The sequence below is a fragment of the Manacus candei genome, unplaced genomic scaffold (assembly GCF_025592945.1).
Source record: "Manacus candei isolate 608988 ecotype Guabito, Panama unplaced genomic scaffold, ASM2559294v1 h1tg000017l, whole genome shotgun sequence".
Lineage (NCBI taxonomy): Eukaryota > Metazoa > Chordata > Aves > Passeriformes > Pipridae > Manacus > Manacus candei.
Window position 1 is genome coordinate 5,315,486 of NW_026138065.1, and position 14,377 is coordinate 5,329,862.

At 35.5% G+C, this 14,377-nt stretch overlaps 1 protein-coding gene across 9 annotated transcripts in view; it reads right to left on the reverse strand.

Moving 5' to 3' along the window:
* Nucleotides 1-14,377, reverse strand: part of RGS7 (regulator of G protein signaling 7) — a 266,491-nt gene that overhangs the window by 67,847 nt on the left and 184,267 nt on the right. For all 9 annotated transcript variants that reach the window (XM_051783806.1, XM_051783811.1, XM_051783809.1 and 6 more), the window contains 2 exons: nt 14,236-14,342; nt 3,844-3,895 (listed from right to left, as the gene is read on the reverse strand). In XM_051783806.1, coding sequence (XP_051639766.1) covers nt 3,844-3,895; nt 14,236-14,342 — 159 coding nt within the window. The remainder of the gene's footprint in view (nt 1-3,843; nt 3,896-14,235; nt 14,343-14,377) is intronic.

The window sequence follows — 14,377 nt, forward strand, 5'->3', positions numbered from 1 at the left end:
CAAACAACATCTTGTTGCAAATATATAGATGCAGTGGACTTTTGTCTTCCAGTATGAGTCCAAACCTTCTTATGACTGTGACTGTGGAACTTTCTAAATTTAATTCTTTCTCTCCTTTGAACATACTTCTATTTTTTGTTAATATGCAGTTAACTGTAAGAAAAGGTCTGTATGTCACAGATACTTTTGAGTCTAACCATCAACAAAAGTTCACTAGAGTAAATGAGTAAAAATGACTTATTCTTCATATCTTATTTATCTGAAATTCTTATAAGTGTCTCACATTGTCACAACTCTGTTAAATTGTTTCCTTAGGCTCGAGCTTAAGGAACAAAAAGAAAAAACCAAAATAATTGATATTTTGTTTTGAATGCAGATTCTCCCTAACCTTTCATATTTTTTACTTATTCAAAAAAAAAAAAAAGAGAATAGTAAGGGACTTAAATCTGCAAATTTGCAACAACTTTGAGTCACTAAACCTCCAGAGAACCTGACAGGTCCCATGAGAACTGAGGCTAAAGGCACGTGGAATAATTATTAATTATTTAATTAATTCTTAATTACATGACCTGGTTATAATATGTGAGAAAAAAATAATCTGTCAGTTATAAAATTACATCTGTAAGAAAAGAGAACATAATTATGGGAAGGCCACACGCTCAGCCATTAGCCGTGCTCATTTCAAGAGCCAGTTTTTCTGAATTGAGATCCAATTCTATTTGTCACAAAACCAAATCATAATTCAGCAATAAGACTTAACTCACAGGAAAAACAAAGTGATTTGAACTACACTCGCCTTAATAATAATTGTTATTATTATTATTGTTATTACTTATTTTCACTAATAAAATCCAACTGAAGCCAATGGGATTCTACACAGAACAACATGTCCTGCCTGGGTGGACTACAAGACATATGGCAAGAAAGTGGGTATCTTCAACAGATGGAACCTAAGAACCTGCCCTTGCAAAAATTATTTGAAATTTGAGGCATCTCTCAACAACCCTTCAAGCTTGATTTTCAAGGAAAAGGAGAGAGGTTTTTCAGCACTTTATGAAAATTAGAAGTTTTTAGTAACCTCTGAATGATCACACTCAATACTTTGAAAGTTACAATGAAAAGGCTACTTGATTCCATTTTGACATAAAGTAAATTAATCCAAGCCCTCTTTTTTGCCACAAAGACATAGCATTGCACTACAGCTTTATTATGAGAATGGATCTGCAGTTTTTTGACATTTTGGATGATTCTGTTTTCATGTCTTTTTTATTAATATTTTCTTCAGATAAATATTTCTTTTAAGAAAAATATTTGATATTAAAAGCTCACGCACAACTAATTATATTTTAGAGAAAATATTAACGAATTATACAAAGATATAAAGATTTTTTGTTTCTTAGTTAGCTCTGATAGCAAACTAACACACAGTATCTCAATTTCATTTAATTTCTTGTTTAAGATAAATTATTTTCCTGGCAGTATGCTATGTTCTGGACAGTAGCTCAGCTATGAGTGAGTAATGATGAATCGTTGGGATTAATTTTTAAATTAAAATAAAATTCTAGTGTGTTCAGAAAGGCTTTTATAATTAGGTTAATGCCAAAGAAAGTGGTTTGCTTTGTTAAAAACATTGATAAAGGAAAATTACAGAGAAAGTCTACTTTTTGCTGTTATTGAGAGACTTCTCATGCCTGCCACACTCATTAACTTTATAGGGTGCAGTTTCAAGGTTGTTCAGGACAAGTCCATGAAACTGAGAGCACTGCACAGCACTGTAATGATAAGTATGAAATGCATTTGCATATCTGTAATAACATAAATTCTATTTTCTATATTTTCTAGGAAGTAGCAATTACTCTGAAAATCTACAGAACATCTTTGAGGCGTATTTGAGGTGAAATTTATCCTTTAATATTCTCAATTTGTTTCAAACCTACTTTATTTTGGTTTCTTAAATATTGTCTGATTATTCTGTAATCCTCTGATCACTATTGTTTACAAAGCAAATGATAATTTCTGGGACTGGGAAGATGCTAACCTAATAAAAACACTATTGAAAAGTTTGTTTTCCTGCAAATGCTCTAGCATTATTCAGTTTGGTGACACACAGCCACCTTAGGTAGCTCTAGTGTAATGCTCTGGCCCTGTTGGGTGGGGAAGTTGCAGTGTGTTTCTTAGAGGATTGCACTTTTAGCTCATGACTTGGAGCAATGAGATGGTAGGGTTGGGAATTTCCCTTCCCCTTCTCCCCTCTGCAACAGAAGATCTTAAATTCATCAACTGGAACGTATTTTAATCTCAAAAGTTCTCAAATGAGTAAATTTACTGTTCAACAAAGGAACCTCCCTGCATAATGAAGAAACTGATTCCAAGTTTAATTCTGTATTCCTGGAATGCCAAAACTGAACAGATTATACAAGATTTCTATTCACTGACTAAGGCACATAATTCATTTACCAATCCACTGATCAGCTGTCACTAGAAAGTGTCTCCTACTTTAGACTAAAGGATTTTAATAGAAACTTTCTCATCCTGATCTCAAACCTGTTAAGCATATAATTATTTATTAAAATCCCCCTGGTAGTGTGATACACATTACTGCTGAACAACTCAATGACTCTTAAAACCATAGTAAATTACTTGCTGATCTGTACCGTATTAGGAGATTCTATTCAGTAAATCAAGCATTTCTTCTTCAGTGACTCATATGGAGTGGCTAAGTACACAGGTATGGTATAAATTACTCCTCCTTGGTAGCTTTCAACAACTATCTACTGGACATCTTCAAATATCAGTTGTGGTTTTTTTTTAAATAACATTTTTCTACTTCTACAGGATGAGAAAACTGTCACATTTTCAAACTCTAGCTAGAAGGCACTCAGCTCTGCTGAGAGTCTCAGCTTGAAATTGTTTTATTTAGCAATTTATTTGAAATGAAACTGTGTCTACTCCAAAAAGTAAGGAAACTTCTGTTGTAACCATCCATCCCTGAGGTCCTCAGCTCCCAAAGGCTGAGAAAGAATCCATGTTACAAGTGAACACTCATCTAAATTTCTGAAAAACTGTAAAAAGAGACTTTCAAAGTTTGAGATTTTGAAAACATAAACTACCATGTACATGCTCAGTTACCTAAATAAATGACCTAGATTAGAATTACAGTCTGGATTAGAGTGAACAGGATTCACTTGCTTTAAAAATTAAGTCACTATTTGATGTAGAGAAGCACCTAATTTTGTTATAATTTTTAATGATTTTTTTCTAATACATTACTACTTATTATCTTCACATTTTGCTGTCAGTAATTACAGTATATAATTTATTAATAAGTCCTCGAGACACAGGCAACTAAACAAGGTATTTTCTAATATAGTTCATATTAGAACCATATTAGTTTTCATGATAATTTTCTACATGGTCTATATCTGAAAGAAGAGTTCCAAACTACACATAACTTTGGGTCTGAATCTGAGAATAACCATTGCACAACCATCAATAAAGTGTATACTGCTTCACTGAGATTTTTGTCGCTGTAAATAATTATACTTGCTGGAGCAAACAGAATATGTAAATGGTAAGGTAGATTTTGATGAGTTTTGGGTTTAGTTTTTTTTTTTAACTTTTCTCCTCAGATCGACTCCAAAATCTGACTGTGTTAAACTTCTGATAAAATTTCAAAAAGGTAACAATACATTCACTTCAATATCAGCAGTTCTTGCACAGGAAGTACATGACATATAATTATGTTTTAAACATTGGGATGTTTAAACAAGACAGACTGCAACAACACGTTCATTCATATAACACAAAAATTCCAAAAGAAATAGGAAAGATTTCTACACTGACCATAGTCTGTGTTTTCCGGCTCCCAACAATTTGATGGCCAAAAATAGGGTGTCTGTAGACAAAAAAAAAAAGTAGGTAACTCAAGTTAGACAATGTAAGAATTATACGGTCCTTGGATTGATACTGGTTTTCAGAATCAATTTATATTTACAGTAGATCTATTACACTGTTGACAATTTTGAAGTAGGCATCAAACCAGAAAATTACTATTGTACACTTGTTTTTTACACTAGTATCAGAATGACACTGAAGCAGAAGAACAAAGTATTCTTTTTATTCTCAAAGTTGGAGGAACAAAACCCACAAGGTTAGGTAGCGAGATTACATCTTCCCTAGAAACACACCTCTCACACGTCCTGAAGAATCAGTTTTAGAAGGTGTAAAGACAGAAGATCCTTTGAGGTTCATTCAGTTCTTGGTTTTGGAGAGTTTTCATTAGTATAGGTTAGTAATCAATACACTTTCCTAAGAGTTATTTGTTTAAAAATGCCACTAAAGTTACCACAGTCTAATTTTTTCTAATTGTTTACCAATTATGATTTAAAATTCTTTTTAAGAGAAAGAAAATAGAAGTACCAGCAATTACTGCAACACTATCCTTATAAAAACTGTGCTAAATACATTGTTAAAATAATTCACTTCCAACAAATGAAAAGTATTAGACTATATAGGCATTTTTCAAACAAATAACTTAAGTTTTAAAATAGTAATTTTCTGTTAAAATGAAAATAATTACAGTATTTTTCATAACACATCATCCCTGTATGGGCTATTCACTTAAAAGTTGGACTCAATGACCCTTGTGGGTCCCTTCCAAGTTGGAATATTCTGTGATCGACTGACTAATCTGTGGATACTTACATAACACATAGATACAGAGAGTTTCATAATATTTGAGCAGTTGAATTAAACTCATTAAATGTGTGGACCGGTTTGAGTGGTATTTAAAAACACAAGTGCTTCTTTAGGAAAAATTTCTGCTCTACTTTCTGTTTCTCATTATCTTTTCCCAAAGAACTCCCAGCTGCAAAAATGGAAACCCCTCTGCTGCCCACTTCCCTCAATATTGTTTTAATGCTAATCTGGAAACCAACAGGGCTGAAGTGTGACACATTCACAACTGTCAAATTAAATATATATTGTGAAAAATCTTTTGCTATTGTGACATTGACCCATCAACTTTAATAGAAGCAATTTAGAATGTGCTATTTAGCAAGCAACAGCAATGAGCTGAAGGGTAAAAAAGGAATTGACTTCAAAGGCTGAGATGTGTTTCTTGCAAATTGTTCTGTACTTTGTAAGGAGCAAGAATAAGTAATTCTCTGATAAATGACTCCTTCACAGTACCACTAAAATCAAAGTGGCCAGTAGAAGCGTGTATAAGCTCAAATGGAAAAAGGGGAGGAATCTCTAAAGAATGACTTGCAGTACTCAGTGAATTTTGAAGTAAGAAGCTATAAAATTAATTTAACACATGTTAATGTGAGCCATATAAAGCAAAAAGTCACATCATTGAAATATAGAGTTTACAAATTCAGAAAGGGAGAACAGTCCTTCCTTAGTGGCATGAAGTGTATCTTGGGAGAGGCCCAGGAAGGAAAGCGCAGCTATATAATTTTTTGGCTAACAGTAACTTTAACCTTTGTTTACAGGTTCAAGATGAGCTTCTGAAAAAAACTATGAAGGGAGGGTTACTAAATACATAGAAACCATATCTGCTCAGGCAGTGTCTCAGCTGAAACTCTTCCAGTTGTGGATATACTTGCTGCAAAATCCATACTAAAACTCCTCATGCATACTTAGGATTTCTTTTGACAAATTACATATACTCCATCCCAGCTGAGATTAAAAAATAAATTCCATCTTCTGATTTAGAGAAAATCACAAAATTGCTTCCAGCATTCATTTCCCATAAGGCTATGAGGAAACGCTATATATTCATGACTGCATGTTAATGATGTTAGAGGAAGACTGTTGTTTCATACATAAATGAAAAGCTACACCCAGACAGCGTATTGTTTTCAGTATTTAGTTGAAATAACACATTTAACTTCTATTGGAACTTGCACTTCAGTGGTGAAGGCAGTGTGAGCATTAAACACAATATGGGAAAGGGAACATGATCTTCAGTGTTGTGAAATATTGTCACCTTAGCTCACAAGGAGGTAGAGATGGCCAAGTCTTTTCTGAAGGATAAAAAGAGGCACCCTAATGTCAGAACCTGCTTCTAGCAGATAGACTCCGTTCAGACCAACATTGAGAAATGTAAAAATGCACCAAGGACACTTTTTCCTTTCCAAAGGTGAACAAAACTTATGAGGGAACAGACAAAATAGATTTTATTCCATTAGAGAATACCTGACCAACACTTTGTGGGTGTGTAGTAGTTGGAGTGAAAGTGACTGTAGCATGAGACTGGTATTCTGCAAAGACAAGCACAGCAGCATGAGGGCCAGCAGGCTCAGAAAACAGGCAGAGGAGATCTCCTGGGAAAGTAATCAAGGAACAGAGAGGGATGGGAGATGGCAGTTTTTGAAAGAGACTGTATGAAATGTCTGAGTATCTCTGGAGAGAAAGTGCAGAGATGAATCAGCGTAACCACACTGGCAATTTCCAATGAACTAAATGTGGAAAAGAGATCATGGAAAAAGCATAAAATAATGCTACTAAGGACAAGTCTAAGCCTCCGTGTGCCAGGGAGATAAAAGCAGAAGAGTTAAAACAGACCATGAGTTTTAATTAGCAAAGCACATGATAAGCCATATTAAAAGGTTTCAATAATGTGTGATAAGGCAAGCCAAAAAGAAACCCCAGTAAAAGGCAAACATTACAATATGAGAAAGGGGTTCAAATAACAGCTACTACAGATAAGTTCAGAAAATTATTAAATGCTTTCTTTGTTTGAGTCTCCAGAAGGAGGGAGAGACTGTGGTGAGATAAAGGTCTTTGTGCCCAGGGAATGACGTGCAGGCAGGAGCTCTCCTTTCTAATGCTCTGAACTGGGCATGCACAAGCTGCCTCTGAACTGCAGGCCATGACCCTGCCTTCCTGGGGCTCGGATGCATTTAATGGGACTTGCTGAGAAGCACAGCTCATCAGCTCGGGCACTGCAACATGGCCAGAGCTGGCCTCCAGCCAGCTGGCTCCCAGAGGGAACAAAGTTCAAATCTGTCTGCAATCAGCTCTGTGAACATGCCCAAAATTAATTTGGACATGAAGATAAAACTACAGGGCAGAGAACAGGGAAAAAAAAAACAGGAAGGGGAATATTTTTATGAGGTCAGACAGTTCAGGTTAGAACGCTGATGAAATTCAGCACAGAATACTTAAGGATTTATTGTGCTTTCATGTGGGTAAACTGTGTTTACTTGTGAAAAAGCAAAAAAAGCATGACCAAACTAAAAAACAACTCCTAGTTCCTCAGTACTGTGATTTATACGCATGTGTAAATACTATGATGAAATTCTTGCTCTGATTATTTTCTTCTCTGTCTCCAACCCGATAGCAACTACTATTTAACTGATGAGAGTTATCAAAAGTGTTGAATTATCTGCATGATGTTTAAAGGGGCTCAAGTTACCTGAAGGGTAAGTTATAAATGGAAAAAATATTCCTTTGAGTAACCTTTGAAACATGGGCAGGTTTTTTTAAAACAAACTAAAATCACATAAGGCAGAGGAGCTTCAGAAGACTACAGCAAGGGGAAGAACTACCTTTTCCAGAAAAGGGGGAAAGATGAAATTTTCTGTTTTATAATCTTTCTAGATCTACTGTCTAGATTGAATAATTGTAATACACTATCTATTTTTAAGCTTTAAAAGCTAAAGTTTACTAATACTTGGATTTTTCAAAAAGACTGTTAAACCCCTACTAGATGACAAATTAACAGTAGATGCTATGTATTTTGACCAAGGCAAAGTCCTACATTACTTTCTACCAGAAAGTAAAGATTTATGTTATCACCCTAAGATATGTGCTCAAAAGCAGCTACAGCTGCTGATAAAGTTGTACTCAGAGTAGATATCTATTATTCGCTTTCATAGCAGGAAATGGCATTGATGTGTGCAGAGACAAGAAAATTCTCCTAAAACCAGGCACAAGAAATAGGGGTAAGGGACAGGATTAAGAAAGTGAAAAAAAGTCCAAAGCATCAAGCAAAAAAAAAAAAAAACCTTTAAAAAAACCTAGACACTGAAAAAAAGCATGATACAAAAATCAGTTTCTGATTAAAGGATTTTTTCGATGCTGTGATTGTACAGAAAAAAGCACCAGCAATAAACTTGTGTGTAGTTAACATAACTGATGTTTTTCCGAAGGAATATTCCACATTTTCTTGCCTAATTGTTTGGTATCAACAGTCATAAAGTTCTAGTCTTAATCTGAAGTTTACTTTGTCCCTTGTTATAGACCTCAAACAGTTTAAACATATAACATGTGACTATAACGTATGTTCTGTTTCCACTTCTGTTTCAAAAGTCTCCACACAATTTCACACTCCAGATATTTAACAATCCCTCAGAATTTGCTGACGAAGTCATCCATGAAGAACTGGGGGAGAATGATTTGCCTTGCTCAACACAGAAAGATTAGGAAGATAGAACAGTTTGATGAGAAGATCCCTGGTCTCATGCAATGAGGTCAGAAATGAGAATAGGAGACATGTGCAAAAGAGAAAGCTGCCTCTTCTCATCTGATCTATTAAAAAAATTCCACAGCAATGCAGAGAGGCTCTGCATAATAAATTACCTTCTCTATAGCTGGACTACGCAAACAAAGCTCGGTTCAATTATTTGTTACAAATCACATATGCCAAGTACACGGTAGAAGAATTAGAACATCCCCTACAATATCATATATTCCTATGGCACAAATATTACACAATCTGTGGGCCTTGTTTCATGATCTAGAAGTCCATAAGTGAAGATTTTATCCAGGACAGCTATGAATTTGGCATAACATGTTGTACCACAACACCACCACTTTCAAAGAGAAGATTATGAAATACCACGGGTGTTGGGTTTTTTTTGTGAAATATAGAAAACCTGAAGGAATTATCACACTTAAGAATTTTACTTTTCCTCAGAAGGAGGAATACCCCATGACGGAGTATTAAACAGGGAACATTTGTCATTTTGCCATGACATACCACTTATAGCTGAGGGAAGGTGGGTGGTAGAACGGTTTGGGGAAAGTCAAGTACTGTTTATCAGCCCAGGTAGAAATAATGCTGCCAATTTTTATCAGTACACTTTTGAGGTACTTTGTTTAATTGTAGATGTAATTTGAATCAGCAGTCAGGACAAGTCAGGAGCTAAAGAAATAAGGTTTAACTAGCACTGCAGATGTAATTGTGGAGACACTTAAGCCTTCGGAACAAAACAGGCTGTTACAAGGATCTTTCTGCCATTGACAGAAAACTGATTTTGTACACACAAACGCATACTGGTTCTCTTGTATTATACCTTAATATCATTAAGTAAACCTAGCCTTGGAAATCCATAATTCTCCTGTTAATAAAGTCATATGAAACAAAATCTTGTAATATAGCACATATTCCACAATAAACAAATTGGCATGCAGTGGCTGCTAAGCATCATAAGCAATCCTGTGATAAAGCAAATAGATCTGCCTTGGCTCTACCACAAAATCAATCAATAATAATATCTGAGCTAATGAAACAGCCACTTGTAAAAATCAGTGTTTCCCGCAGGTTTTAGAAAACATGATTAATTTCTATGCATTAAACTGTATTACAGAGGAGGGAAATCATTAAGCACCTTTCAGCTACCCCTCGTTGATATCGAGTAATAAGAAAAGAGTTGTTGTCTCTGAAGCTGTTCCACTCCATGGAATTTTTTAAAATCCAATTACTTGGATGGGAGAGGAATATTCAAATCACTTATAAACCCTTGCATATTACTGCTATTCTTCTCGCAGGCACCGGGGAGCCTTTATAAACAGCTGAAATCAAGTCTTTGCTGAAAACTAGTTATGCACAATCTCAAATGTTTTGCATGACGGATGGCAAAATTCATGGGCATTCTGTTTTAAATTAATTGCAGTTGACACGAATGATCTCTGGTAAAGGAAAAGGGTAAGATTGCTAGTCTAGCACTGTCAAGCCCATAGAGGAAGGACGCCAGCAAGTCGTGTTCCGTGGTTAGCTCAAAATCCTTAAAAAAAGAGTTTTAGAAACAAAATTTTGACTCTGTGACTTCTCTTTTCTAATCTGAAAAGGGGATGAGCATGGAAAGCACTGTGGGGGAAAGTGTGTTTGCCTAAGGAGTTAATAAAGAAAAAATGGCACTGATGAGGAAGTCAGAAAGACACGTGGATTTGAAATATTTTTCCCTCTGAAACCTAAACAGAACCTGTATATGCTGTATTTTCTCTTCAGCCTGAGCTGAAGAGAAAATGAATTAGTCATTGCACCTTCAATTGCCAAAGAAAATCTGCCAAATGCTGAATAAGATAACCTTTTCCTTTTTTATTTCTAAAATCTGGCTTCCAATAAAATCCTTCCCTCAAGGCACAGTAGATGATCCAGCAAGGCTCTGGAGAGTGGTTGAAGAGCTGTGATGTTCAGCCACAGAATCAGTACTCAGAATGGCCAGAGGCTGGATCAGGACTGAGCCAAGAGGTAGCTAGGTGGGTAAGGATGACTCAAAGAGATGCATAAAGCAATGTCACTCCACTTGAAACATGAAGATCCACAACACTTCACACTCTAAGCTATTTTGCAGCAAAGACATTTCAAGATCCTTACAGTAATTGCTATATAATTCTAGCCCCAATTCTAGCCCCAATATATATTGCTATATAATTCTAGCCCCAGGTACAGGAAAACAAAGCCAGTGAGGTTAAAAGCATTTGCCAAGAAAGTGGTCCCAGTGGTAGAACAGGAAAAGACATGACAGTCCAAATCTTCATCTCGCCAAGGTCCATGACTTTTGCTGCTATCTTCATCAGACTCATGCTTTCACAAGAAAGTGTTCCCATTTTCACACTTTTTCTCAGTTATTTGTGCCTTTCGTCTTAAAAGTTACAAAACAACAGCAAAACCTAACCCTTATCTCTGAAAATTAATTTATTAAATGGAAGTGTGATTATCAATAATCTCATGTATCCTAGAAGTTTGTTTAAAGCCAAAAGATATTAGGAAGATTATATTTCATTATTAACATTGAGACACTTAGTATGCATTTGGAACTTGTAGAGGAAATCAACATACTTTTCCTGGGATGCTATTGCAGAAGCCTACCAGCTAAGAGGGCAAGTCAGGCATTCCTCACCGGAACAAATATACGTGGACACAGATGAAATGTCTCAATGGGTAATCCCTGGCCCAGGGACAATCTAAGGTGCAGTTTGCTTTTCTTATTTGGGCCCCTCATATCTATTTACTCTCAGGTAGAAAAAGGTGGTTAGAAGGTATTCAGCTCCTTCTTTGGTCCCAGTCTTAAATTAATAGGAAAAGGCAATACAGCTTTTCTCATTTTCCTTATTGAGACTAATAAAAAAGTCATCTCTTAACAAGGCAATTAATATTTAGATCCATCTCCTTTGAATTAAATTGATATCACATAAACTAACCTAATTAACACCTGAGTAGGTCAAAGAATGATCCAGAATTATTTATTTCATATTATTTAAAAAAGCAGATGTAACTATACTCTTGCCTTCTGATGGCGAGAGTAATAACTGAAAAAGTATAATTTTTGCCTGGAAAAGGGCATTTGCCCAAATGAAGCAAAAAATCTCCACTGCTTTTACCTATTTCTATACAAAAGAAGGTTGTTTAAAACAAACTGAATGTAATACTATCAGGAGGGAATGTGTCATCCTTTGGAAAACAAAACATGAAGTGCATGGAGAACATTATTACAGCTAGTCTGTTTTTTGTAGGACAGTTCTTTAAATTGCAGAGATTTCTCTGCAGGGATGGCTTCTGAACTTTTCAGTGCTGGCAGGTGCACAGTTTTCTCTTTCTATTAAAATATCCAGAAATCTTAGAATCCTGTCCAATACTCAGAGGGTACCATTTCCAAAGCACCTGAACATCTGTTCTGTGCAAAATTCACACATTTGCAGTCAAACTTTCCTCCCCATTGACCATGCTGTCTTCATCTTCCAATTTAACAGCTTCAGTAACAGATTTTATACAAGCCTTACTTTGGTGGGGAACATGGAGTTGTAATCATATGAATTTTGCTGTTATAGCTCCAGTTAACAGTATGACACCACTATGAATTTTTTCTCATACCATACATTGACAGCTAAAGTTGCATTGTTTTATCATTGTTAGCATAGGAATAGCAATGCAAAAGGTACCACAGAACAGCAAACAACACTGCAGATATAGACTGAGCAACACTCGAGGAAAGCCATCTTATTTCATACATGTTCATCAAACAGGCACCGAATTCTTAACTTATGTAAATAAACTGATAAAGTTTACAGTCTGGCCCTCACTGAAGCTTCATGTCCAAACATGTAGGCTCTACATCTCTCTGAGGAAAGCTCACAGCGGTGTAGCTGCAGCAGTCTCAGTGGTTCACAGTGCAGCTAATTCTAGCCTGTACTTTCCTTCAGTTGAACTATCATGCCAGCAGAGGTGCTTATTTCCCATGCTTGAGATAGAAGTAGGCCAGCAGCTGGACAGAATTCAAAGGCTAGCACTCCTATGAGTAAGTACTATGCTCTGCAAAATTAAGTCCTTGGATACTTTGTCCTTCTGACCTCTGCTTATGCAGAGACAAGCCAGCAAGTGGAGCCTCAATCACTCCATGATTCCTTTCCATTTACCTCATCAATAAGCCCCTTAAGTCATGTGCCATCTCTCTTCTTTATACTGAATACTGAGAAGAATGAAGCCCTATGAGCTTAAAATAAACCTTTTCCTTCAAATACTCTCACCAGGATCAAAGGTAGCTGTGGATCTAGGGGAGGAGGCTTGGAATGACAGCTCTTTGTACTACCCATATCCACATCTAACTTTCCATTCTGCTGAAGGTCAAGTTTTTTGCACTGTATGACTCACGGGATCTAAATATGAAAATATGATAATATTGTTTGCAGGTATGCAATAATAATTCTCTTTCTTGCCAGACTGTGATGGGTGTATTCATGCAAAGATTCTGGTTTAAAAAAATATTACGAGTCATTCTTTTCCCTTATGTGGATCTATAGAACTTAAGCCAAAATATTGACGAAAGTATTGTACAGTGATTAATATAATACAATGTTTGAGACTATGATTGGCCCCCAATGTATCACAGTTCTCTTCTGAATTTTAAAGACCACAGTCTTAGTTTTATTTTATTCCTGATGGCTCCTTATTTAAACAATCTTTAAGACATAGTTTATTGTCTTGAAGACAATAGATTTTGCTCTATCAGATATTACTATTCTGTATTTAACACAGTTAGAAGTAACAAAGCAGAATTACCAACTCAATTTCATAGTGATAATCATCATACCATTTCAAAGCAATAAATATCTAGGGAAGATCTTGGACCAGCTGTTGGTGATACTTACCAGAAGGATCACGTAATAGGAAGAGCAATACAGAACAAAACCACCATTGCCAAAGGTGGCACATGGCAAGCAAAGTTAATTCCTTCTCTAGAATATATAATCTGCCATCATATTTGCTTCAGGTCACTGGCAGTATTGCTCTTCAAAATTCTAGCCTGCTATTCATTATTAGAAAAAAAACCCACTCCTGCTCCCAGGCCCTCAGTTTGAAATCTAATATAATAAAACACATCTATGTAGGTATCTGAATAATATACTTGTAATTATAGGCATACACATTCTTACATACATACATATATATACTTCCAGTTTGTTCTGAAGCATCTGCATGTTTGTTTTATGCAACGGGACTGACAGATCAATGTAAAAATTTGTCTGCACTTGTTAGAAGAATATACACTGCTCCAATACTATTCAGTCACCAGTAAGGAAATCCTCATATAAGAAGGAAAATAAATATTACTCTCTATTATTTATCAGATTTCTGCTATAGGTTTAATAATTAAAATCTCCCTTTCCAAATTAAGACTATGCGAGGAATAAGGGTCAATAAGATAATATAATTTGCTTTATTATATTTCCAAAATATTATATTAATTCATTTCATGAGAGATAGTTCCACATTTAGCATTATCATACTTTTTTCCAGATATCAAAATGGTCATTATCCTCTTAACACTTTGCTGAAAATTTATAAATAAATTCCTTCTACCATTTTTTATTTATGGGAAATTTCACCATTTACCGGGTTATGTAAGACACAAAGTATGGTTAAAATTTGCTGTGAACCTTCGTGCAAGGCTTTTAATATTAGTCTCCATTTGGGCAAGTCAAGAACATACTGAAAATACCTACCTGGAATCGATAAAAGGTTCCATCATCCTTCAGTGTTAGAACATGGTCTGAGATTGGAAAGAAATAGCCATGTGCTGCCATCAGTGTTCCTAAATGTAGAGCTTCCACTGTTTGAAGAAAAAAGAAAGATAAACTTTAAAAG